Below are 25,205 nucleotides of genomic sequence, written 5' to 3' on the forward strand. Positions count from 1 at the left end.
ATAGCATGGAAAGGAGGGGGCATCCGCGCTCGTTTCGGGGATGAAGAAAAAAAAAACTACACGCACAGTAGAAAGTGAACTGCAGTTTAAGACTGAATGGTCCAGCAGACGATACGGGATTAGGTGTTCTCGGATTTCGGGTAAGAATACACTGTATTTATAGAGCATTCGGTGCATGTCCCAGTAAACAAAACCTGCGCTGCCTAACGATTTACATTGATAGGTTTTTGGCGTAGATTTTTTGCAACTTGTAGCCTATTCGGATATTTGGTGTTTGGCATTCTGGCTAAAAAAAAGTTTCACCGATGATTTTTAAAGAATGTAAATTGTTAGAAGATAATGATAATCCTACCTACACGACTACACGATAGGATAAAGTTAGCTATTTCCACTGCAACAATGTTTCTGTCCATGGTGCTGATTTACGCAAAGCGCACGTCCTGGTGATTGATTGTAATGGGTTAAGACGTTCGTGAAAAGTTTCTCGTACTTTTGCATGATGGAGTTTTCACTTTTGTTCGCAGGATATTTGATGACGATTGCCTTGAGTTAGTTGCAAATGAGCAATGGTTGATACGGTAAATATGGAGAAAACGGACGCCTACGTCGCTTCTTCGCACCAGCAGGCTTACATATATATATTATTCAGCAACCGAAGCATTTAAGACCATGGGGAGAATAATGAGAATGAATTTTATCACCATTTTATTTCTGTCACTTTTGTTGTTTTGCGCACTGGCAAGAAACGTCTATGAGAGGTCACTGGTACCCAGAGCTGCAACCCGCTCCGTGGCCCGAATGGACGGTGATATAATTATTGGAGCTCTCTTCTCTGTACATCACCAACCGTCTGCAGAGAACGTGGCAGAGAGGACGTGTGGGGAGGTCAGGGAGCAGTACGGGATCCAGCGGGTCGAGGCCATGTTCCACACCCTGGACAGAATAAACTCCGACCCCAACCTTCTACCCAACATCACTTTGGGCTGTGAAATCAGGGACTCCTGCTGGCACTCCTCAGTTGCATTGGAGCAAAGTATTGAATTTATACGGGACTCCCTCATTTCGATCCGCGACGACCGGGACGGTCCGAAGTGGTGCTTCGACGGGCCTCCGTTGAGTCAACCGCCCGCCACTAAGAAACCCATAGCTGGTGTGATCGGTCCTGGGTCCAGTTCAGTGGCCATTCAGGTTCAAAACCTGTTGCAGCTGTTCAACATCCCCCAGATCGCTTACTCTGCCACCAGCATTGACCTGAGTGATAAAACTCTCTATAAATATTTCCTAAGAGTGGTACCATCTGACACGCTACAGGCCAGGGCCCTTCTGGACATTGTTAAACGCTATAACTGGACTTATGTATCGGCTGTGCACACTGAAGGTGAGTGAGCAGTTGCATAAATCACATTCCTGTAGTCCTCTTACTTAACCTCTTACTTAACCTCTATAACATGTAATGAACCATGTGTATGTTTATCTAAATAAAGGTTTGTACAGTTACTGTGCATAGCGATTTAATTGTTTTCAGTTATAATATTACATAACATAGTTATAGAGTCTGTTCACCAAAAATAGTTTGAAGCCAGCTGGTACAGTATGTAAAGACATGGATAGTTGTTCTTATTTGTTAGCCACAGGATGGCCATGTCACTCAGACGTTCTCAGAGTGGTGAGCATACTGATGTGTTCTAGTCATTTCAGACGTGTCCTAGATAGCAGTGAAGGCATCTTGGCAGGTGATGCATTTGCCTGGCAAACCTGCCAAGAGGGACTTTATGTAAATGATGCATTTAGCAGGTCAGTTAAAGACCTGCTCTCCCTTATCCTCACACTTCCAGCGCTACGCTCAATATATTCATGCCCTCTGTCAGAGAATTCTTCCTGAAATATTTGCGGAATATGTTCTGTTTGTTTACAATGATGTGCATTATAACTCCATAGCAGAGTTACTGTGAAATTGAAAGCTGAAATGACTTTTTTTAATGAAAGCTTTTGCAGCTGGTGCAGAAACTGTTTCAGTTTATACCGGGTGATATTTGTGAGGTTTGTGATGTTTGTCTCTGAGCATCATGCACTAGTCATGTACTACAATCATCAGATTGTTAATCTACTGATGGATTGGGATGAGGTTGGCAAGGTACCTGTTGGCACGTTACCTTTAAGCATGATACTTTTGTTCCAGGTTCATCTCAGTCACGCATGGAACTTTTAGTGCATGTCTGTTGTCAAGCAGTCAGAGAGAAGAACTAGTTTGCAGGAGTAGGAGAATTACTAAGAGGAGCTTAGGGTGACAAGGCTCCTGCTGTCCCCAGTCCCAGCATGTGACGAGTCCACTCGGAGCACTGACCTAACGGCCCCGGTGAGGCAGAGACTTCCATGTCCATCCATTTTCTTCTAGGGAACTATGGTGAGAGTGGGATGGAGGCTTTTAAGGAGCTGGCTTCCCAAGAGGGCTTATGCATCGCTCACTCTGACAAGATCTACAGCAACGCTGGTGAGAAGCACTTCGACCGTCTGCTGCGCAAGCTTCGCGAGCGGCTGCCCAAGGCGCGGGTGGTGGTGTGTTTCTGCGAGGGCATGACCGTCCGCGGCCTCCTAATGGCCATGAGGCGCCTCGGCGTAGCAGGAGAGTTCCTCCTCATTGGAAGGTAATTAACGCCACCGACGGGCACCGCACCAGTCAATTATTGATACGCTTGATTTGTTTTTCCCCTTTAAGACTCATGCTTACTCTGAAAGGACTTTGGAACGTTTGAGAGTTTGTTTGTCATGGAAACTAGAGCTAGCGTTTGTTTGATTCTAAAACCACCATGCGGTAAACCAGCAGAAACCTAGCAGGGATACGATTTCTCCTCAGGTCAGGCAGGACATTCCTACGTCTACATCCCCTTGAAGATGTCAGCTCATGCATAATACATCCACACTGTCCTACTGGGTCAGATCATACCGATAGATACTTGTGGAGGTCAACAGCCTGCTTGCCAGATAAGAACTGTGTGTGAAGTCTCCTCCTTTGTGTAGTATCACTATCCAGGGCTGCAGTTAAATGCTCTTTAAAGGACATTAATTTAAACCCTTCATATTTCCATGAATTGTGGACTATTGGACACAGAAATGAAATGATCATGAAATCGCTGATTTTAAAGCAGTGATGCAGCTGGTTTCATATTCAGAAGATATCAGAGTGACGGACTGTGGGATGTTGTTCTTTGACAGACTGCATGTTCTCCCTCAGCAGGCGGATACCCTTTTTTTTTTTTTTGTTAAGATGAAATATTTTTTTTCTACTCTCCAGCCGCTAGGGACGTCTCTGAGGACTGAAAAAGAGAACATGAATTGGCCAAGGCTGTTCTATTCTGGGTCAAGGAGAGTGTTTCGAAAGGGGCTAATTCAAAGCTTTGCAGTAACTTAGGAAAACAGCACCAGTGACTCTGAGATAGTCAGACAAGTTCTCAAAGTGACTATCAGATTCATAGTGTGTAATTCGTGACTGGGATGTTTCTTCTATATATGTTCACAGGACTCGATATGTATCCCTGAAAACTGCTTAAGTAGTTGGATTAATTGCACTTTATTAATTCAAGAAACACTAGTATCCATCAGTTGCAAGAAGTGAGTTGCCTACATACTATGATCAGGCACCTAAGAATAGGCCATTCTTGGCACACGTTATGGAGAGGGTGCTGAGAGACAGATGGCTGTGGTGGCACCGAGTAGCCACACAAATTAATCTTTTTCAAGAGGAAAAACAAACGGTCACTGTACTATTCTGACATGTGTCTGATGCATGATCACTGGACAGTTCTGAATTCTGAAAGTGTGTCTGTACTGTACACGAAGGCCTGCAAAGGAGGCCTCCCATCTACTGACGTCCTGACTTTTCTGATCCCACTCGAAGAGCTGCAGCAGCATAGCTGAATCCTGCTGATGCCTGAGAGAGAAGGCCATCTGAAGACATGCTCAAAAAAGCACCTCGATGGCTTTGTAATGAGCTGCTTTTAATGTTGCCAGACTCAGTACTTGAGAGTAATCCTGTCTGACAGTATATGACAGTATATCCTATATATAAAACATATAAAAAAAGATTGTAAAACATTATTCAGTTATGTTCACATTTACAAAAATGTTATTAAGTTAGATTGAAAACTTCATCAGATCATATTTCTGTGGTCTCAGCCTAATGAAAGTACTGAGGTAGAAAACAAGCATTTCTTCAGTAAAATCCCATGGCGTCAAAGGAAGGGACGGGAGGATGTGCCAAGTTTAGGAAGCTTGTGCTAAACTAGGTCAGTTCACTCACGTGTGTCAGTGTTTGTCGCTCCTATTGTTCCGGCATCGTAGGTGTGAATCCGTAAAAGAAGCCGGCAGTAATTAAGAGACTAATGAGACTTCGCGACCTGCTCCCGTTAGTGACGGCTGGGCGGATCGAGACGAGGTGGTGGAAGGCTATGAGCAGGAAGCAGCAGGTGGCATCACCATGAAGCTTCAGACAGAGGAGGTCACGTCCTTTAATGAATACTTCCTGAAGTTGCGCCTGAAGACGAACACCAGGAACCCGTGGTTCGCCGAGTTCTGGCAACATCGCTTCCAGTGTCGCATCCCCGGACACCCGCAGGAGAACGCAAACTACAGGAAGAACTGCTCAGGTGAGTGTGAGCTCTGGGACAGTCTCTGCTGCAGGTAACCAAGGAATGGGGAGTGTGAGTGTGAGTGGGGACTCCAAGAGAAGCAGGTAACATGCACAATTAAAGAATGATGGGCTCATGAAGAGAAAATCTATGAAGCGCTGTCCTCTTGAATTGTGAATGCCTGTATTACAAACCTTGTCCTCTTTTGATCTGTTTGTATTTTGAATCATTTCTCTGCTGACTAAGATGGTGACCTAGGTAAATTGTTTTTGTTTTGCTTCTTGTTTAGTATAAGCAATTAGCTTATCGATATGCTCCACAAACACTAGCATAAGCATTAGACTGCGTAAAACAATGCTCAACAAGCATGTTTTCAAAGTCACAAATACTTTTGTCCATCTTCATTAACTGTGTGATATATTTACGTTTTCATCTGAACATTCCTAAATGTTGCCGTAAATCAAACAGTCGAGTTATTTCCAGGACAAACGTAAATATAGACAAGCACGCAACTATTGCTGTCTGATCTGGTTCATGTCTGATCTGGTTTATGTCTGATCTGGTTTACGTTTTTTTTTACTTCTTTTCCATCCTGTTTGCACACATCTCGTCATCCTGTTTTCATTTCATTTACTTTCTCCACAGACTGAAGCGACATAAGCCATACACTTGCACTCTTAAGCCTTCTTTAATAAAGGTTAGGAACATATAGCACAGTAACAAATACCTTTTTACAAATGCTGACACCAAGAAATAGTCATAGTGTGCTGTTCTGTTACCTCTATTATTTCTCTATCTAGAGCTACGAGATGGTAAGTAAATATTCCTGAATGGATAGCTTGGATTCTCCCTACTTCAGCAATATAGATAGAGGTCAACTGATATCACACAATCATGTATTGTATCTTCAGATCATTATATCATCATGGTCATTAAAGTCTGCAAGTATGTGCTTGTCATAATTGTTGATTGTTGATGCTGATCGTCATAGTAGTAATAATACAACACAATAAAGAACAAATAATGTGTATCGGTAGACCTCTAATATATATGAAGTTATTGGGATGTTCTGTGAACTGCAGATAATAACCCTGGACACTTTCTTGTATATGACTTTAGATCCCAATAACACTGATGTTAGCTATCACACGCCAACTGGCTTTGCTGCATGTTCCAAAGAGGGAACCTTACGGGCCACCATGCACCTTTGGTTGCTTATGCACACAATGAGATCTGAATCAGAGGGTTCAGAATAAAGACAGCAGCTGTGAATGCATTTCTAATATCTCCGTGTATGCTCTCCCTAAACCACTTCTCTCTGCACTATTGAACAAATGTGTGTCTTTATATGATACTTATGATATACACAAATCATGGCTTTAGCGTCACAGTAATGTCGCAGTTGCAGTGCACGTTGGCAGAGAATGGGATAAATCAGGCACTTTATCATACATATACAGGATCACAGTAGGATCACAATACTGGCTTGTCTCCTTTGCAAGTCATTTCTAAAGTACAACTTCAATGACAATTTTTTTAGCTATTTCTTGTCTCTTTTCTTCCTTAGTATCTGATTTTCAGTGTTTTTGTCCCAGTTTAGCTATAGCCAAAGGACAATTCACATTCTCAGAAGATGTCACTGAAAGCTCACAGGCTGGAAAGATGGGGACCAAAACATGGCCCTGTTAATGCTTATGTAGCAAATCACAGCACGCTTTTAATTGGCACGAAAACACAGAGCAGACACAGGAGGACGTTTCAAGCTCAAATAAGTCTGATTCACACGCTTTCCTTTTCCTCCAGCCATGAACAACTGCTGAAATATGTTACCCTGTATTATGGCTATGAATGCAATATATTATTGTACAGAGAGAGTGCTGATGAGTGTAATAAACATCGTATTTTATAATTTATGTAATTTATTCTCTGCTATTTCTACAGTAGTCTCAACCTTCTGCGTAATATCATGAGGGCAGATATAACATGTTTAATCTCATGAGTGAAAAGGCACCGGTTCTCATAAAGCATGTCTTGGTTTTGTCTGCTGCATCCAGCTTGCTGCATCCCACTTAAATGGATAAGTTGAACTGAAAGTCTCATCCTAATGAGATGTAGCCCACGTTATTTTAATAGATTTGTTTCTTTCTCTGCAAAATCATCAGCTGTAATGCCTGATGCTGCTTTTCCTGCCGGCTTGGTCCAGATCACAAAGCGCTGTGCACTGATAGGCTGTCCTTTGGTCCAGATCACAAGGCGCTGTGCACTGATAGGCTGTCCTTTGGTCCAGATCACAAGGCGCTGTCCACTGATAGGGTGTCCTTTGACATTTGCTGTTTCCTTTCACGTTATGGTGGCTCCTAAACCATAACAATTATGTTTCTGGGATTTTTAGAACAGTAGTGTGTCATCTCTATTCTGATTTGTGGTGGGAAACAGCCAGAATGAAAGTATTATGAGTAAATTATTAATTTCTTCACCCAGTTAACAACAATAACATCCATTACTAATTAAAATACTGTGGGATTGCAGAAAAGAACTGTGTCTCCAACGAAGCAAGCATGCTTTTAATCCTCTGGTCTAATGATGCCGGTCTTTTGATTTGAAAGAGTGTGTAATGTGTCCTGCTGCCCTTAGCATTGGAGGAATCATGGGTCTTTGGACACCCTATCATTCTCTATTCTCTCCACTACACTGTCTGGAACTCTAGGATGATTTACCATTGCTGAAATATGTGGCCATGCGGATGCTGCTAAAAACAGGATAGTTCTATGAACGGCTGTGTGATTTTGCACATTAATCAGAAACCAAACTCTCAATACATGTAGGAAATGGTGACTTCATGTCAGTCCTGTTTGTATTGGCAGGTTATGAGAACCTGGAGGAGAACTACGTGCAGGACAGTAAGATGGGTTTTGTCATCAATGCCATCTATGCTATGGCACATGGTCTCCATGACATGCACCAGCACCTGTGCCCGGGCCACCAGGGCCTGTGTGAGGCCATGGATGCCATCGACGGCAGCAAACTCCTGGATTTCCTGCTCAAGACCTCCTTCACTGGAGTGTCTGGGGAGGACGTGTGGTTTGATGAGAATGGGGATTCACCTGGCAGGTATTTCATTTTTTAAGTGTAGATCATATATTTCTAATGTCTTGTTTTTGTATTGTACATTTTAAAATAATCTTCATTTTCTTTTGTAGTGACTATGGTGACTTGGGGGGGGGGACTTTAGCTTTTGGTTGGTTGAAGAAGTGCATGCTGGGTATTTTCTTTAGAAAGGATAGCAGCATTCTACCCTTCCGTCTCAGGTATGACATAATGAATCTGCAGCATGTGACCCCTGGTGTGTATGACTACATCAACGTGGGCTCCTGGCACGAGGGCATCCTGAGTATTGATGACTTCACAATCCAGATGAACAGGAGTGAGATGGTGCGCTCAGTCTGCAGTGAACCCTGCTCTAAAGGAGAGATCAAGGTGAGGCTTTGAGTATAACAGGAAAATGGTCACATGACATGTATGGAGAAATGGATGGTAACAGTAGGGAAGAGAAAGAGAGAAGATCTGTTTTCTACAGAGGCGACAGAGTTCTTTTCTGTTCTGACAACAAGCTGTGTGACAAAATATGTGACTACTGTGACTACCCACTTACAAGTAGTATTGAGAAATAGTGGAGTGGTGTATCTAGCAGGTGTGTGCTGTTCCTCTTACGCTCCCCCTCCAGGTGATCAGGAAAGGAGAGGTGAGCTGCTGCTGGATCTGCACAGCCTGCAAGGATAACGAGTACGTCCAGGATGAGTTTACCTGCAAGGCGTGTGAGCTGGGCTGGTGGCCTGATGAAGAACTGCAAGGTAGCACAACTCTTCAGTCTCACTGTCCATGTGGCTCTCACGCTGGAGACCTGCAGCACACTGGAGCTGCACAGCAAGAGCAGCTAGTAAATGTGCAGGGGTAGTTAGAGCAGCTAGTAGTGCAGGGGTAGTTAGAACCACTGGTAAATGTGCAGGGGTAGGTAGAGCAACTAGTAAATGTGCAGGGGTAGTTAGAGCAGCTAGTAAATGTGCAGGGGTAGGTAGAGCAACTAGTAAATGTGCAGGGGTAGTTAGAGCAGCTAGTAAATGTGCAGAGGTAGGTAGAGCCACTACTAAATGTGCAGGGGTAGGTAGAGCAACTAGTAAATGTGCAGGGGTAGGTAGAGCCACTAGTAAATGTGCAGGGGTAGTTAGAGCAGTTAGTAAATGTGCAGGGGTAGTTAGAGCAGCTAGTAAATGTGCAGGGGTAGTTAGAGCAGCTAGTAAATGTGCAGGGGTAGGTAGAGCAACTAATAAATGTGCAGGGGTAGTTAGAGCCACTAGTAAATGTGCAGGGGTAGTTAGAGCAGCTAGTAGTGCAGGGGTAGTTAGAGCCACTAGTAAATGTGCAGGGGTAGGTAGAGCAGCTAGTAGTGCAGGGGTAGTTAGAGCAGCTAGTAGTGCAGGGGTAGTTAGAGCAGCTAGTAAATGTGCAGGGGTAGTTAGAGCAGCTAGTAAATGTGCAGAGGTAGGTAGAGCCACTAGTAAATGTGCAGGGGTAGGTAGAGCCACTAGTAAATGTGCAGGGGTAGTTAGAGCAGCTAGTAAATGTGCAGGGGGAGGTAGAGCCACTAGTAAATGTGCAGGGGTAGTTAGAGCCACTAGTAAATGTGCAGGGATAGGTAGAGCCACTAGTAAATGTGCAGGGGTAGTTAGAGCAACTAGTAAATGTGCAGGGGTAGGTAGAGCCACTAGTAAATGTGCAGAGGTAGTTAGAGCAGCTAGTAAATGTGCAGGGGTAGGTAGAGCCACTAGTAAATGTGCAGGGGTAGTTAGAGCCACTAGTAAATGTGCAGGGGTAGGTAGAGCCACTAGTAAATGTGCAGGGGTAGTTAGAGCAGCTAGTAAATGTGCAGGGGAAGGTAGAGCCACTAATAAATGTGCAGGGGTAGGTAGAGCCACTAGTAAATGTGCAGAGGTAGTTAGAGCAGCTAGTAAATGTGCAAGGGTAGGTAGAGCCACTAGTAAATGTGCAGGGGTAGTTAGAGCAGCTAGTACATGTGCAGGGGTAGTTAGAGCCACTACTAAATGTGCAGGGGTAGTTAGAGCAGCTAGTAAATGTGCAGGGGTAGGTAGAGCCACTAGTAAATGTGCAGGGGTAGTTAGAGCAGCTAGTAAATGTGCAGGGGTAGTTAGAGCCACTACTAAATGTGCAGGGGTAGTTAGAGCAGCTAGTAAATGTGCAGGGGTAGGTAGAGCAGCTAGTAAATGTGCAGGGGTAGTTAGAGCCACTAGTAAATGTGCAGGGGTAGTTAGAGCAGCTAGTAAATGTGCAGGGGTAGTTAGAGCCACTAGTAAATGTGCAGGGGTAGTTAGAGCCACTAGTAAATGTGCAGGGGTAGTTAGAGCAGCTAGTAAATGTGCAGGGGTAGTTGGAGCCACTAGTAAATGTGCAGGGGTAGTTAGAGCAGCTAGTAAATGTGTAGAGGAAGTTAGAGCAGCTAGTAAATGTGCAGGGGTAGTTAGAGCAGCTAGTAAATTTGCAGGGGTAGGTAGAGCCACTAGTAAATGTGCAGGGGTAGTTAGAGCAGCTAGTAAATGTGCAGGGGTAGTTAGAGCCACTAGTAAATGTGGAGAGGTAGTTAGAACAGCTAGTAAATGTGCAGGGGTAGGTAGAGCCACTAGTAAATGTGCAGGGGTAGTTAGAGTTACTACTAAATGTGCAGGGGTAGTTAGAGCCACTACTAAATGTGCAGGGGTAGTTAGAGCCACTACTAAATGTGCAGGGGTAGTTAGAGCCACTAGTAAATGTGTAGGGGTAGGTAGAGCCACTAGTAAATGTGCAGGGGTAGTTAGAGCAGCTAGTAAAGATGTTCATGGCAATCAGGCCACTGGCTCCATCCTTTTCCTGGATGAGTCACAGAGTCCAGAGTCAGCTTCCACTCAGCACAAAGGGTACGATGTGAATCTTTTTGGACTCTGTTCCTGTAAAGTCCAAATTATTATAATTCATCCAAAGATCCATACCAAAGTTAAAGACTCATATTGTGATTTGGTTGTTGAAGAATACTGCTTTGTCCTATTTTCAAAAGGTTTCTCCTGACACCTGAAGGCTATTTATCATTTTACAGATTGCTCTCTCGGTGCACTTTATAACAGACCTACTTCTTGCTTTTCTGGCCTGTTTTCAAAGGTCTCCTGTGATGTTCAATGTCAAATCTACCCTCTTATATATTGTCCTACCTGTGTATGTATATGTTAGTTCAATGCATGATACATTGAACACATTTTAAGGCTGCTCCTTTACATCTGGGTAACTTAGGCACTGATACTTCAAAAGAATATATTTTTGGGTTATACAATGTCACAATGTTTGATACATATAGTATGTCAGGACATGGTAATCGGGACAGGTACATTAGATATGTCTCAATATATTGCTAACACATTGGTCTCTTTATGTCATAGATCGTTCTCTAATTAGCTGATTTGTGACCAAGCTCGTTAACTCTTTAACTCAGTAACCCATTAGTGTGCATACACGAAGCGGCACGAGAGTGATGAATGTTGGTGTCAGCAGTGTGGGGAGCTTCTGCTGCTCCAGAGCGCCCCCAGGTGGATGCTGTAGCCTCTCTCTTGCCGCAGTCCCCCTTCCCTCCCCTGGCCTGGCTCTGTCTTACGGCCACTCCCTTAGTGGAGAGTCTGTTTATTTTTAGTTGAACTGGAAACCTACTTTAGCACTTGGTGCATTGGAGAACTGGTCACACGCAGATGGCCAATATTACAGCAGAAACAGGCAATCCAAGCCACACGCCTTTGTTATTTATCATTTATATCTTTTGCGTTCATGTAACTAATTCCAAATCTCTGCCCCCTGCTGGCCTCACTTAGTGTGTTTATATTTATTTATATATATTTATATTTATTTATATATTATTCTGACATGATTACCAAAAGTACTTTGGGCACCGGCATATAAGCACAGAATACAAACTTTTATTTAAAAGCTTTTCTTCCATATTTACCTTTTTGTCTGTCGTATAAGATGAATCCTGCAGAAATTCTATCACTTTTCAAACTTGGCATTAGAACTGTTTGCTCGTTCAGACATCAAATAAATGGAGATGGACCCTCATGAACCCTCTCCAGACTCTTACTGCAGTCACTTTTACTATCAGTAAAATATGCAACAGCTTGCTTCCTTGAATTTTGAATCCTTTAGTGATTGGCCAAACAAATCATATTTGTTTATAGTTTACAGAGTTTTGCTTTGTAATTGTCTTGTAATTAGATTTTTGTTTTGTAATTGTCTCCACAGGCTGTGAGCCCATTCCTCTGCGCTACCTGGAGTGGAGCCATGCTGAGTCCATCGTAGCTGTGGTCTTCTCGTGTCTGGGCATCCTGGTGACCAGCTTTGTCACATTCGTCTTCATCCTCTACAGAGACACGCCGGTGGTGAAGTCCTCCAGCCGTGAGCTCTGCTACATCATCTTGGCTGGGATCTTCCTGGGCTACATCTGTCCCTTCACTCTCATAGCCCGGCCCTCCGTGGCCTCCTGTTACCTGCAGCGCCTCCTGGTGGGCTTATCGGCCTCTATGTGCTACTCAGCCCTGGTCACCAAGACCAACCGCATTGCACGAATTCTGGCGGGCAGCAAGAAGAAGATCTGCACGCGGAAGCCGCGCTTCATGAGCGCCTGGGCCCAGGTGGTCATTGCCTTCGTCCTGATCAGCGTGCAGCTCACACTGGAGGTGACGCTCATCATCCTAGAACCCCCAGAACCCGTCAAGTCTTACCCCAGCATCCGGGAGGTCTATCTCATCTGCAATACCAGCAACATGGGCATGGTGGCGCCGCTGGGCTACAACGGCCTGCTCATCCTCAGCTGCACCTACTACGCCTTCAAGACGCGCAACGTGCCGGCCAACTTCAACGAGGCCAAGTACATCGCCTTCACCATGTACACCACCTGCATCATCTGGCTGGCCTTTGTGCCCATCTACTTCGGCTCCAACTACAAGATCATCACCACCTCGTTCTCCGTCAGCCTGAGCGTCACCGTGGCGCTGGGCTGCATGTTCACGCCCAAGATGTACATCATCATCGCCAAGCCGGAGCGCAACGTGCGGAGCGCCTTCACCACGTCGGACGTCGTGCGCATGCACGTGGGCGACGGCAAGATCGCCTGCAGGAGCAACAGCCTCATCAACATGTTTAAGCGGAAGAAGAACGGCCCCGGGAGCGCAAAGTAAGTCCTGCTCAGCTGCAGTGTAGGACAGCCTCTCTCCGTCCTGTTGCGTGAGTACCAGTACCCACGGGCCCGGTCTCGTAATTCACGCGCCACTCGAGACCTTCAGGTCATGCCATTTCAGGGGCAGCCTTCAATTAACAGCTTGTGCAGACATCTCTGATTTGCAGGTCGACTGCAATTAAAACAGACACACCCAGGGGGTCTCAGCAACAGGGACAAGAGACGCTCTGCTCCATATAAGCCTCTATAGAACCGTTTAATCACCATTACATGAATCATTGCTTAAGTAGAACTTAAACAAAGAAATTATTGAAATTTAATTCTTCAATGCAATATAACAACGAACAGAAAACAAATATTTAGTAAATATTTGTTTATACATTCAAATTATAATGCGTGATCAAACAAACTGACAGCAATTTTTACATGAACCAGAAATGTTGTTCTTGTGTCCACCTTTCTTGGTTCCTGTGAAATAACTGCCATCTTTATTTTGTTCATAGTTCTAATGGAAAGTCTGTGTCATGGTCTGAACCAGGTTCAAGACATCCTCCGAAAGGAGAACACATGTGGCACAGACTGTCTGTGCATGTGAAGAGACAGGAGGCCGGCTCCAATCAGATGGCTGTCATCAAACCTCTAACTAATACCTACCATAACACAGGCCTGGAGTTCTCAGACCTAAGCACCAAGACTCTGTACAATGTAGCTGAGGAGGATGAGGGCGACCCAGTCAGATACAACCCCCCAGTCAGCCCTGCTATGATCGCTCACAGGCAGGAGCCTGACATCAAGCCTATGAAGGAAGGGGTTGTGGAGCAACAGCTTTACACCCCCGAGCAGCACCTGCCACACAAACGCATCCTCCCCCAGCACGCTACCGCGGACCTCCTTCAGGAGGTGGTGGGCGAGCTCACCTCCAGCATGTCTGATCTGGACGACATTATTAACATGCCTGACCCGGACGCTGGGATGAGGCCTGCCTACCCACCCCTCATCCTCCCAAACCTGCTGGGCCCTTACTCGAAGGAGCCAATCTCCCCTCTGGAGGAGGAGGACGAGGAGGAGGAGGAAGAGGAGGAGGTGGAGGGTGAGCAGTTCGGTCTCCTCCACGGCTACATGTATGACAATGCGCAAATCCACGATGAGGAGGACCTGGTGCAGGTTAAGCATGCGATGGGGGACTCCGTGTCCCTCATGCCCCCCTCTCCTTTCCGGGACTCTGTGGGTGCCGGCAGCCCCATACCCAACTCCCCCGTGTCTGAATCCATCCTGTGCACACCGCCGAGTGTCACATACGCGTCTGTCATCCTCAGAGACTACAAACAGAGCTCATCTACCCTGTGAGTGAGCTTTAAAAAACACAGAAAAAAAACCAAACACAATAAGCGACCCTCATCAAGTATCACGTCATTTGGTGTCTCTGGATTGCAATATAATAACCAAACATGAGCAAAAATCTGACTCGTCCTGTAAGGGAGTTTTTTTATTTTTTGTTTTTTGCAAGTAATTTCAAAGGAAAAGTAAACTTCAGGATTTCACTATGGACACTTGCATTTGGAATAAGTGTTTGTGATTTAAAAGAATTTTTCAGCATTTGACAAGCTGACAACAAATACATTATCACTTCTTTCCAGACTACACAGTTTATGTTTGATTTTATCATATGGTCAAATGGACTCTCATAAATATGTATGAGTGTGTATGTAGCAATAAATGAAGATTTAAGCATTATTAATAAAATGCCTAAACTGTAGCAAGTAGAATATGTAAATTGAATGTGATTTCTACCACCAATGCAACTTTTCTAAGTTGAAATGAAACCTCGACCTTTAGTAAGATAACATAACGATATTAAACAACATCATATTCTAAAGATGGCACAAACATTCTTGTAAGAATATTATAACATAAACATATGCAGTAATTTAGGTATAAATTAACAAAAATATAAATATATAGATAGATAACTGTCAGAAGCTTGTTAAGCTGTAGGAAACTGAACTGTTATATCTACACATCAGTGTTGTGATGTCTTTTTGTCAAAGCATTTTTGTAGTTTGTTTTTTATCTACATTTTTATGTGAGATCTGTGAATGTTTACAACATTAATATTCTGTACAGATTAACCTGGTGGTTCCCATTTATTTATACAATTCTTTTAATCAATACATTTAGTCTAAACCTCTACATGTAGCAAATGATAGATTGCTCAAAAAAGCAATTTAAATGGTCATAACCCCAGTACAGCACACACATTCTGGTAATGTCAAACGTTCCTTTGCATTCTAAGGCTTTGACCTGATTTCCCCTTTTGGTCCTTTTTCAAACTGCGGTGTGTAGAGTGCTCTGTCTGCTACGTAACTGTGTCGTCTCCAAATTAAATGTCTCTTCAGCTTCTGTCCATTTCACGTGCCACAAACTCTTCATAAAGTCAATGTATTATAGATAATTAGGGAAGCGCTTTTGCTCCACAGGGCCACCGACGGCAGTTTCTCCAGAATGTAGCTTTAATCACTCCAGAATGTAGCTTTAATCACATGTGTGGCTGACATTCTCTGTTAGTAGCATGCTCAAGGTTTCAGAGCATAGGCAGCATCATCATGCATTCAGTTATAACCATTTAAGTCACATCCAGATTTATTAAAATTGTTCTAAATTGTTAAGTGATCATAGAATATTGTCTTGTATTTTGCTAAATTTTAGCTTAATATTTATGATTGTTATATAGTATAAAGTTATTTTCAGTGCAATATTGTTCCCTCTCATACTTAATAGCATCGTATAGGCTTGAACTCATACCACAGCTGTAGCAGGATCAGTGTCATACTGTCATAATACTTTGTGCATACTGTACTAATACACAAGGGTGAGAGGTTAGCAAGCATTTAAGGTCATTTCGATTGAGCTTAGATTTACTTTACGTTTAAGCCTGAGTTAGCTCCCTAACCCCTAAAAACATCTTTGTAGTGTAGCATTTCCCTGCTGTCTGCAAATCCTTGCTTCCTATTATTCTGTATGTAGATGGATATTAAGCCTACGATAAGCTTTTTGTTTCCTCAGATAGACAAAATATGCACTGTATGGTGATTAGTTAAAAACATATATAAATATGTTTTCTTAGTCATGTTAAATTAAATACTATATGTTTTTGTAAATGTGTTCTCAGGGTTGTTATTGTACATAATTTACAGTTTTCACAAAAGATATGATAAATATTACTGGTTACTGGAGTACATCCATATAGCACAGAATCTGTGTGCAGAGAGATCATTTGACTATACATTTGTTTATTTGAGTTTATTTGAGTATATTTGATCACATTTGTTCTGCTTTACTGGTGCAGGAGTATTTTACCTGCAACAGATAAATGAAAATACTTTGTACAAGGATTTCAGTACTAGCAAAAATTGGAGACACTTTAAATAATATCCCATTAGGATATTATGGACAATGGACTGTGGACATTGGAAGCATCCTCACCCATCTTAACTTTCTATATCCTTTACATACACTGAAACCATAGCCTACATGAATATTTAATCCATATATCCACACAATAAAAAAAATGTTTAAGCTCACAATGTTCTAATTGCCCCTCCAGGTGTATAAGGGAGTTGAGAACCTAAAAGCTCCTCCCCCAAGATGTTAGGGAGCTGTGATCCTACAAGATATCTATTATATTTAAAAAAACCCTCCCTAGAACAGAGTGCTTCATGGAGTGCTGCTCTAGTGCTGTGTTGGTACCATATGTGAAGGTAGCACATATATTCCAATGATTGCTTTCACCTCCAGCATTTAGTGAATCACTGGGTTCTTCCTGGTATGGATCATCATGATTTAAGGCATAGTAATCTTCATCTTGAACAAGATGATCAGTCATTAATGTAACTGATTTCCTTGAACAAAAGAAAAGCTGATTGTTGTTTTATAGCCATTAGAACTAGAAGTATTTCATTTATTATTATTATTATTATTGATAATAATAATACATTTTATTTAATATAGTGCTTTTCAGGACACTCAAAGTCGCTTTACAATACAAAACAAGTAGCATATAGAATGTACAAAATATTACATTATAAAACAAAACATTAAAAATAGAGAAATAAGAAAAACAAATAAGAAAGAGATGAATGTATAACATCATAAATTAAAAGCGGATCTGAAGAGGTGACTTTTTAAAAGAGATTTAAAAGTGGAAAGATCAGAAGAATCACGGATGTGTTTGGGAAGATTGTTCCATAAGGTGGGTGCAGTCACTGAAAAGGCCCTATCACCGATGTTTGATCCTACATGGTATGGACAGAAGATTTGCATCAGAGCAACGAAGCGACCGAGAGGGAGTATAGTGATCAAGCAGATCGGTGATGTAAGGAGGTGCCTGATTATGGAGGGCTTTATAAGTAAAATAATTTTATATTGAATACGTTGTGTGACAGGGAACCAGTGTAGTTGAACAACAGGTGTGATGTGTTCACGAGAACATGACTGGGTGAGAGGACGTGCAGCAGAGTTCTGAATGTATTGAAGTTTATTTAGGATTTTGTTAGGTGTACCATAGAGAATGCTATTACAGTAGTCAATTTGTGATGTAATGAAAGCATGAATCAAAGTTTCAGCAGCAGAAGAATTGAGTGATGGATGAAGGCACGCAATATTTTATAAATGAAAAAAAGCCGTTTTTGACGAAAATAACACCAAGATTACGAATGTGTGAGGAAGGGTACGGAGTGGAGTTGTCTACGGTCAGGGGGAAGTTCTGTATGTTTTTTGTGAGGGATTTTGGACCTATTATGACCATGTCAGATTTATCACAGTTTAATTTGAGAAAGAGCTATAGTGGTGACTGATTTGGTGAAAATATAAAGCTGGACATCATCAGCATAGCAGTGGAAATGAAGACCATGTTTCTGTATGATGTCACCTAAGGGGAGCATGTAGAGAATAAACAAAAGAGGACCAAGCACAGAACCCTGGGGAGCACCTTGGGACAGTGGAACCATGTCTGATCTGCAATTGTTGATACATACAAACTGTTTACGGTTTGTGAGATATGATCTTAGCCACTCAAGCACAGTACCAGTGATATTGGTAGAAAATTTGAGGCGAGATAGAAGGACAGAGTGGTTAATAGTGTCAAAGGCCACAGTTAAATCGAGGAGAATGAGAATACTAAGACTTCCAGAATCAGAGGACAGAAGAAGGTCGTTTGTAACCTTGATAAGGGCTGATTCGGTGCTGTGTTGGGAACGGAAACCGGACTGAAATGGTTCAAACAGACTATTTGACATTAGGTAATCATTAAGCTGAGTGGCAACTACCCGTTCTAGTATTTTAGGCAGAAATGGGAGATTAGAAATAGGATGAAAATTACTCAAATTATCTGAATCCAGACCTGGTTTCTTAAGGACTGGAGTTAGAGCAGCAATTTTAAGCTATTTTAATTTCAAATCAAACAAACTTCAAATAGCATGAAGGAAGATGGGGATGTTTGTGTTTTTTAAGCTTCCCATATATTATAAACCTTAAGCCATACAGAGGATTAATGATATATGTACTTCAGACAAGGTCAGATTTGGGTGACAGTACCTGTCAGGGTTGGGTCAACATCCAACCACAGGGACATGCCCCCCCCCCGTCCCCTCCCTGATTCCAATCACAATCCTATTAACCCTAACTGCACACACCTGTCCCTCTTCAGTTATCAGCACTGTCATCTCTTTACACCCACAGGACGGCTCCTCAGCACTTCACATGTCACCTCTGCACCCAGAGGAAGTGTGGCTCACACCCCTGAGAGGCTATCTCCGCACACTATCTTCTCCACACATTCTCTTCTCCACACACACCCTTCTCCACACATGTCCTTCATTTGCTACTTTCTCTACATTTTGTTTGTTTGACCACATCTGTGTAAAGTTGCTATTTTTTCACACTTGAGCTTCACTCCTGCTATGAAAATGTCATAGTACTTGTTGCCAGAGGCGGTCTTTGCATAGAGGCGTTGCTAGGCAATTGCCTTGGGCCCCTCCCACAGTAGGGCCCCCTTGTCTAGCTAAAGCCAGGTTCACACTACACGACTTTTCAGTCGTCCGGTTTTTGTGCCGTTCGCACTACACGACTGGTTGTGCTGTAATCGCGAGTCTTTTAGTTGTTGTGGCTTTCATACTACATGACTGATCGGCGACGCGGGCTCACGAATTACATGACTGGGGAATCGCCGACTCATCTGGCTGCCGTCCAAAAACACGAACACGAAAACGAAACTCTCGCGAGAACCAGCAAACACCACGTAGAAGAAAAAACAATGTACATGTACTCCACATTTTCGTTGTTATTATTATTATTATTTTTTTTTTACTGTTTAAACACTCCATAGTCCCAAATTGCCAGAATTATTTCATCTCTCCGTTGCAGTGAACATAGATACAATCAATTGCACTATTTCTCCAGTGCTGTCACAATAACTTAAACACAGCGTTGTAGTAAAGTTGTAAGAAAGGTGAGGTTTTTGTGTGTTTGCTGGGTAACTGTTTTGAAAGCATTCTTGAAAGTTTTTGTACATTCTTCAGAGATATCTTCAGCGGTGCCGCGGTTCTCTCTCCGCGTTCCCATTGGCTGTAGCTAGACGCTGCTGGTGACTCAGTCGCCGACTGAGCTAGATATTAAACATGCTACATATTAAACATGCTACATATTAAACATGCTAGATATCTGCCGGTCGTCTGCGATGAGTCGGCGACCACTCGGCGAGCGTCTTTCAGCAGTTCACACTACACGACTGAGCGAGCGCCGAGTGATCGCCGATTTGCCTCCGACCACAGGTTTCTGTCGGCGATCTACAAAAACAGTCGGCGACTGAAAAACCAGCCGAAAATCGTGTAGTGTGAACCTGACTTAACTTATTTATCGCATATTAATGTTGATGGGCCCCCTAGCTAAATTCGCCTTGAGCCCCCAAATTGCTAAGTCCGCCACTGCTTGTTGCTCAATTTATACTCGGGTGTTTAGTCTAGCATTTAGTCATAATCTGAAAATGTGCTAATCTGTTGCTCTAATAGTCTTAATTCTCCTGAGGTCAAGAAAAAGTTTCTTCAACTATGAGCAAAGTCTATGTCTAATGACCAAACAGTGAATTGATAATACCACTTAAACAGGAGTCAGTGATAAAAGAGGTCTGGAACTGGAAACCTGACCACAGCCAGAGACCACAATCAGAGACTATAGCCAGAGACCACAGTCAGAGACTATAACTAGAGACTATAGCCAGAGACCACAGTCAGAGACTATAACTAGAGACTATAGCCAGAGACCACAGTCAGAGACTATAGCCAGAGACCACAGCCAGAGACCACAGTCAGAGACTATAGCCAGAGACCACAGTCAGAGACCACAGTCAGAGACTATATCTCGAGACTATATCCAGAGATCACAGTCAGAAACTATAGCTAGAGACCACAGTCAGAGTCTATAGTCAGAGACTATAGCTAGAGACTATAGCCAGAGACCACAGTCACAGACTACAGTCAGAGACTATAGCCAGAGACCACAGTCAGAGACTATAGCCAGAGACTACAGTCAGAGACTACAGCCAGAGACAACAGTCAGAGACTATAGTCAGAGACCACAATCAGAGACTATAGCCAGAGACCACAGTCAGAGTCTATAGCCAGAGACCACAGTCAGAGATCACATTTAAACTGAGAATCACACTTACACCCATCATTCTCATAACTGCAAATCTTTTAGTCAATAATTTATATTACTTATCAAATAATTGCTCTGAAATGGCTAATTAAAATTATGAAAATCTAAAAATGTATAACAATTTAGAGGAAATACCAAAGCATACCAAACCAATCGATGTCTTGCACTCTTTGGCCTGATCAAAGTTCTGTTTAATGAGGAGAGTGACATCGATCTGATGGTGGGAGGATGGCGGAGTGTGGGGCACACGCCGAGTGTCTAATAAACACCTCCCTGGTGTCTCATCTTATTTCCCTTGTTAATCTGGCAGCAGCTCACAGGCTAATTAACAGATCAGCATGGCAGGAGCACTTTGGCACCATTCTAACAGTCCACTGCTGCAGGAAACCCGTTTATCATATAGCTTCCTTACGTAATAAAAGATACACAATGGTGCTGAGCAATTTCATAATCAAATCTCAAAAATTGTAAACAGAGAGCAAGGCATTCCTCGAGCATTAACCAATGACAAAAGGATCCAGGACAAGGGAATCCACTAGGAATGATGATTTTCCAGACAAGCTGCTGGATTGTGCAGGTACAGGAGGGAACAACCAGCGTGACGCGGTTCTTGGATGTTTGCTTGAGGAATTGTTTGGAATTGCAACATACTGTTGCATTCTCTAGAGACCTGTGCTATATTCAGTGAACTACATTGGATTAATGATCTTTGTTAGTCTTGACCAGCACTGTACAGTACTGTGATCACATCTGTAGTTTAGTATAGTATAGTTTTAAGGTATTATACATTTTTTAAGGAATTTTCTCAAGCATACTGAAAAATTTTACCATGCATACCTTTAGAGTGTTTTCCCTAGAGGCCAAAATAAATACCTACCATCTGTTATGTAGATAGACAAAAATAAAAAAACTATTTTGAGATAAAATTTAAGTCGCACATCTAAAGTTGTCTCAGCCTTTTCCAAAATTACATTTGCTCTGATTTGTTTTGAACATACTGCACTTACCTAAAACCTGCAAACTAATTCAAAGTTCACATTATTTTTACTCAGTGGAGTTTCTCACAAAACAAAAAATCTTTGTTCTGCACTTGTTTTTCAGCACTGTGTTGACAAAGATTCAGAATCACAGAGAGAAGGTGCAAACACTGGAAGCAGAAATAGTGTCAATGAACATGTCTGTCATGCTTCACCCTTGGGCCCTTATGAGGAGGTGATAAATGAGGGAATCTGTGCATTCATGGATTCATCAGATGAACAATTATGTGTCCTTTTCTCGGCTCAGACCAGCCATTTTTGAGTAAATCATATGAATGAAGCTAATTCACTGCTGCAGACAGTAAGTGTTCAAATGCTTTTAAGGAAACTGAATGAATGACCATGGAGCAGTGTTCTAGTTCTTAGCCTGTGTAGCAGCACAGAGGGAGAACTGCAGGATCTGCCAAAGCTGTGGTCACATCACAAAATGGCTGATACCGAATAGGATGAATCCTCATATCTACAGAGACATGGCAACCTAATGTCACTTGTTAGACTCTCTTAGCCGATGCTCTTCTGACTGTTTTCTCGATTACAGAGTGCCGGGATGGTCTCGTGCCAGACGTGTGTGTTTGTCTGCGAGATCCACACCTCGGGCCTGTGTTTTGCTGACATGGAGTGTATTTGGAGGGAAGATATTTTTACTCAACCCATCTGTTCTGCACTGTCCGGTAGTTTTACTTTCCAGTGTCCTTGCTGTGTGTCTGGGGATCTGTTCTACATACCATTTATTCCAGCGTCTCCATCCCATTTACAAACATTTTCACTCAATTAACAGGTTCCCCTGGTGAAAAGCCTGGGAAAATGAGGATTTTGATCAGTCACAGTTATTTTATATTAAGATAAGTACACAGCATTCCTCAGAGTTCCACATGCCTAATCATACTATCATTCTAATGCACATCGCCTAGCTGTGGAGTCCATTTAGAGTGATTGTTGAATTATGTGCAACTTGTACTGGGAGGGAATCTGTATTGGAGAAGCATCATGTCTAAATAAGAACTCATGCCCTAGATACATCAGACCCAGTTACAGAGGCCAGTTGAAATAGTGTTAGCATAAATGTGAGTAATAAGATGACAGATACATAAGATGCTTGCTAACAATCTTCAGCATATTTTAATGTATTACTAATGTCTTGTTATACATTGCTTTTTATCGTCCATGTGTGGTAGACATGATACGTCACTCAGATAATTCAAATAATGATAATAAAATCATATGCAACTGTGTTATCATAAATACACAGAGGTAATGAGAGAAATGTGTAAGCTGGTTTTGATGTAGCTGTGGTATTGGCTGGGTTTGATGTAGCTTTGGTATTGGCTGGGTTTGATTTAGCTGTGGTATTGGTCGTAGGTAAGAGGTCTAATCAGGATTGTCTTTAAAAGTCTGAAGTGCAACACTGCCACCTGGTTTGAAGATTCATTTAGAGAATGATTCAGTTCAGAGAACGATTAAGGTACTGATTCAGAAATCAAGCAGTCTTTTTACTTGTTTGTTTTTTTTTGCATCGCTTTCTCCAACTTAGATATGCATTGTCAAAGAATTACTACATGTAAGACTTTAATGATTTCATTATAAATGTATTGATTAGTTGCCTTAAAGCAAAAAATTTGTGCAAAGTTTTTCACATTTTTATAAATATACTTTATCTTTATGCGCAGTCTAAAATACTTTGTTCTTAATCTTAAAATGAAAATCTGTGTGTCTTCTTTGCCAAATTAGAAATCACTCCTGTTCATGCCATCACCTGTAACTGGGTATTAAATAAAAAATCTGACAAAAACGTATTTGCCCTGATCATTGTATTAGTCTAAACCGAGGTGTCTGTGTCATTCATTGGGTCCTCTGGGCAGAAGCTCCCGGGTGGTGGGAGTCAGTGTGAGAGCTGGCTGGGGAGAGAGGGCTGTGGATGATCTCGAGTGGTCAGAGCTCATCCAGTGAGACATGGCAGCGGTCCCACGTGTGAGAGCAGATGGCTCGCTCTTGTGGAGAAGTGGATCATGATTCTACAGGCACAGGGAGCCTGAGGAAGAGAGGAGCAGGAACATGAGAGACAGCGACAGGACTGAGCACATTCAGTTCTGCTGTATTTTATTTGAGCATTTGTCCATTCTGGACAGAGACGGAGACAGTGAGTGATGACAGTGATGTCCCACTGCAGAATCTATATTTGACATATCATTTCAGAGACGTCTTCATCTCAAAATAAATTGACTTAGATTATTCAGTGCAAACCAGAAAGCCTCATAAAATAGCTTATTAACAGTTTGCTTGTTCTTGTCATTATCATCTGATTGCATTATATATTTATATCCTTTAATGCTGTATTAAATGAAAACAGTTGTGTGGAACAATTGGTTAAAAAATAAATAATATGGTTTAAAAAACCACCTCTTTATAGTAAAAGAAAAAAATCCATTGTGAATATTTATGTCCAACAGTGGTAAATTCCTAATGAAGTAATTGATTGATAGCGACATTTGTAACATGAATATCTGGTGTGCTGAATTAATTATCTAGTTCATTACAATGACCTACATTGTACCTGCTTACACTGGTTAGTCTTATGGTACATCTATCTTACACTGTAGGTGAATTTTGTAGGTGTACAGGTACAGACTGTAACCCATCTGTTGGCCTAGTTCACTATTCGCCCTCTTTGCCAAACATCACTTGGACACATCACTCTGACCAAAGGACCACTGCTGACTGGATTTTATTGATGACACAATTTTCAACAAAGCAATAATATTGATAGGGTAATGGGTTGTGGGTGTTGAGTTGGTCTGTGTTCATACAATACAGCAGTGTCGCTGGGAGATTTACTGCTGAATTTAGAGTAACTGACAAATATATAGCCAGCAGTAGTCATTTGCTCAGACACTGAGCTTTGTTGGACTTGACGATGGCACTGCAACAGATGCCACAGACTATAACTGTACTTCTATAAGGTTTTCCTTTTTGTATTTGATTAACCAGTTTGATGATGCAGATTTTCATTGATGTTCATTGTTTTTAACTTTACTATGTATGCCCAGCTGTTGAAAGATGAAAGCTTGAAAACTTCGCGAGCATTAGAAGGCTTCCATGTTTTTTTCTTCAAGCTTAAAACTTATAGTTAAACTCTTACAAGGAATATGGCGCCATCTAGTGGTTAAACCAACCGCGTGTAAGACTTAAATATAGCTACCTCTCATACGTAATTCAAAACAACCGGCCAAAGCACTGTGTAAAGGGCATACGTGTACATTTTGCCAGTTAGGCTACTTTAAGTTTCTCTTCTTTGTCACAAAAGTGACTTGGCCCTAAACAAATTCTATATGTGCTTTATTTAAATGTAGGGTATATACTAAAAATTCTCCCATTTTGTAATTGTTTGTTAATTAGCAGTAATTTAATTGACACCCCAGAACAAAACATGCCTATAAGTATCCCACTGGGAATAACGTAGGAGACATTGTCCAGTGCCAAAAAAAGTGATTATTTCCACGGTAATGGTTTCAACTGGACCTCTGCCATTGGCTTAATCAAACAGCTGAGTTCAGTGAAAGTGATATGTTAATG

General features: G+C 42.2%; 1 protein-coding gene across 3 annotated transcripts; it reads left to right on the forward strand.

Annotated features, from left to right (window-relative positions):
• The first annotated feature begins 39 nt into the window (after window positions 1-39).
• Window positions 40-16,046, forward strand: LOC143501297 (metabotropic glutamate receptor 1-like). 3 transcript variants are annotated; one of them, XM_076994946.1, is made up of 10 exons: window positions 40-140; window positions 525-1,378; window positions 2,396-2,645; window positions 4,408-4,643; window positions 4,872-4,883; window positions 7,490-7,736; window positions 7,934-8,102; window positions 8,350-8,476; window positions 11,955-12,885; window positions 13,392-16,046. In XM_076994946.1, exons 2-10 carry the CDS (start codon window positions 670-672, stop codon window positions 14,233-14,235), a joined length of 3,525 nt encoding a protein of 1,174 aa, XP_076851061.1. In that variant the 5' UTR covers window positions 40-140; window positions 525-669; the 3' UTR covers window positions 14,236-16,046. The 3 variants fall into 3 exon arrangements, with proteins under 3 accessions (XP_076851061.1, XP_076851063.1, XP_076851062.1); XM_076994948.1 differs by having other exon boundaries at window positions 13,427-13,669; XM_076994947.1 differs by lacking the exon at window positions 4,872-4,883.
• The last annotated feature ends 9,159 nt before the right edge of the window (window positions 16,047-25,205 follow it).

Source organism: Brachyhypopomus gauderio, unplaced genomic scaffold (genome assembly GCF_052324685.1).
Source record: "Brachyhypopomus gauderio isolate BG-103 unplaced genomic scaffold, BGAUD_0.2 sc168, whole genome shotgun sequence".
Lineage (NCBI taxonomy): Eukaryota > Metazoa > Chordata > Actinopteri > Gymnotiformes > Hypopomidae > Brachyhypopomus > Brachyhypopomus gauderio.

Bases quoted from the DNA above. Each gene is read 5' to 3' on its own strand.
- LOC143501297 (XM_076994946.1), top strand. From the start codon at position 670: ATGGGGAGAATAATGAGAATGAATTTTATCACCATTTTATTTCTGTCA. The intron at 1,379-2,395 runs GTGAGTGAGCAG...ATTTTCTTCTAG, and splicing joins ATCGGCTGTGCACACTGAAG to GGAACTATGGTGAGAGTGGG. The intron at 8,477-11,954 runs GTAGCACAACTC...TTGTCTCCACAG, and splicing joins GCCTGATGAAGAACTGCAAG to GCTGTGAGCCCATTCCTCTG.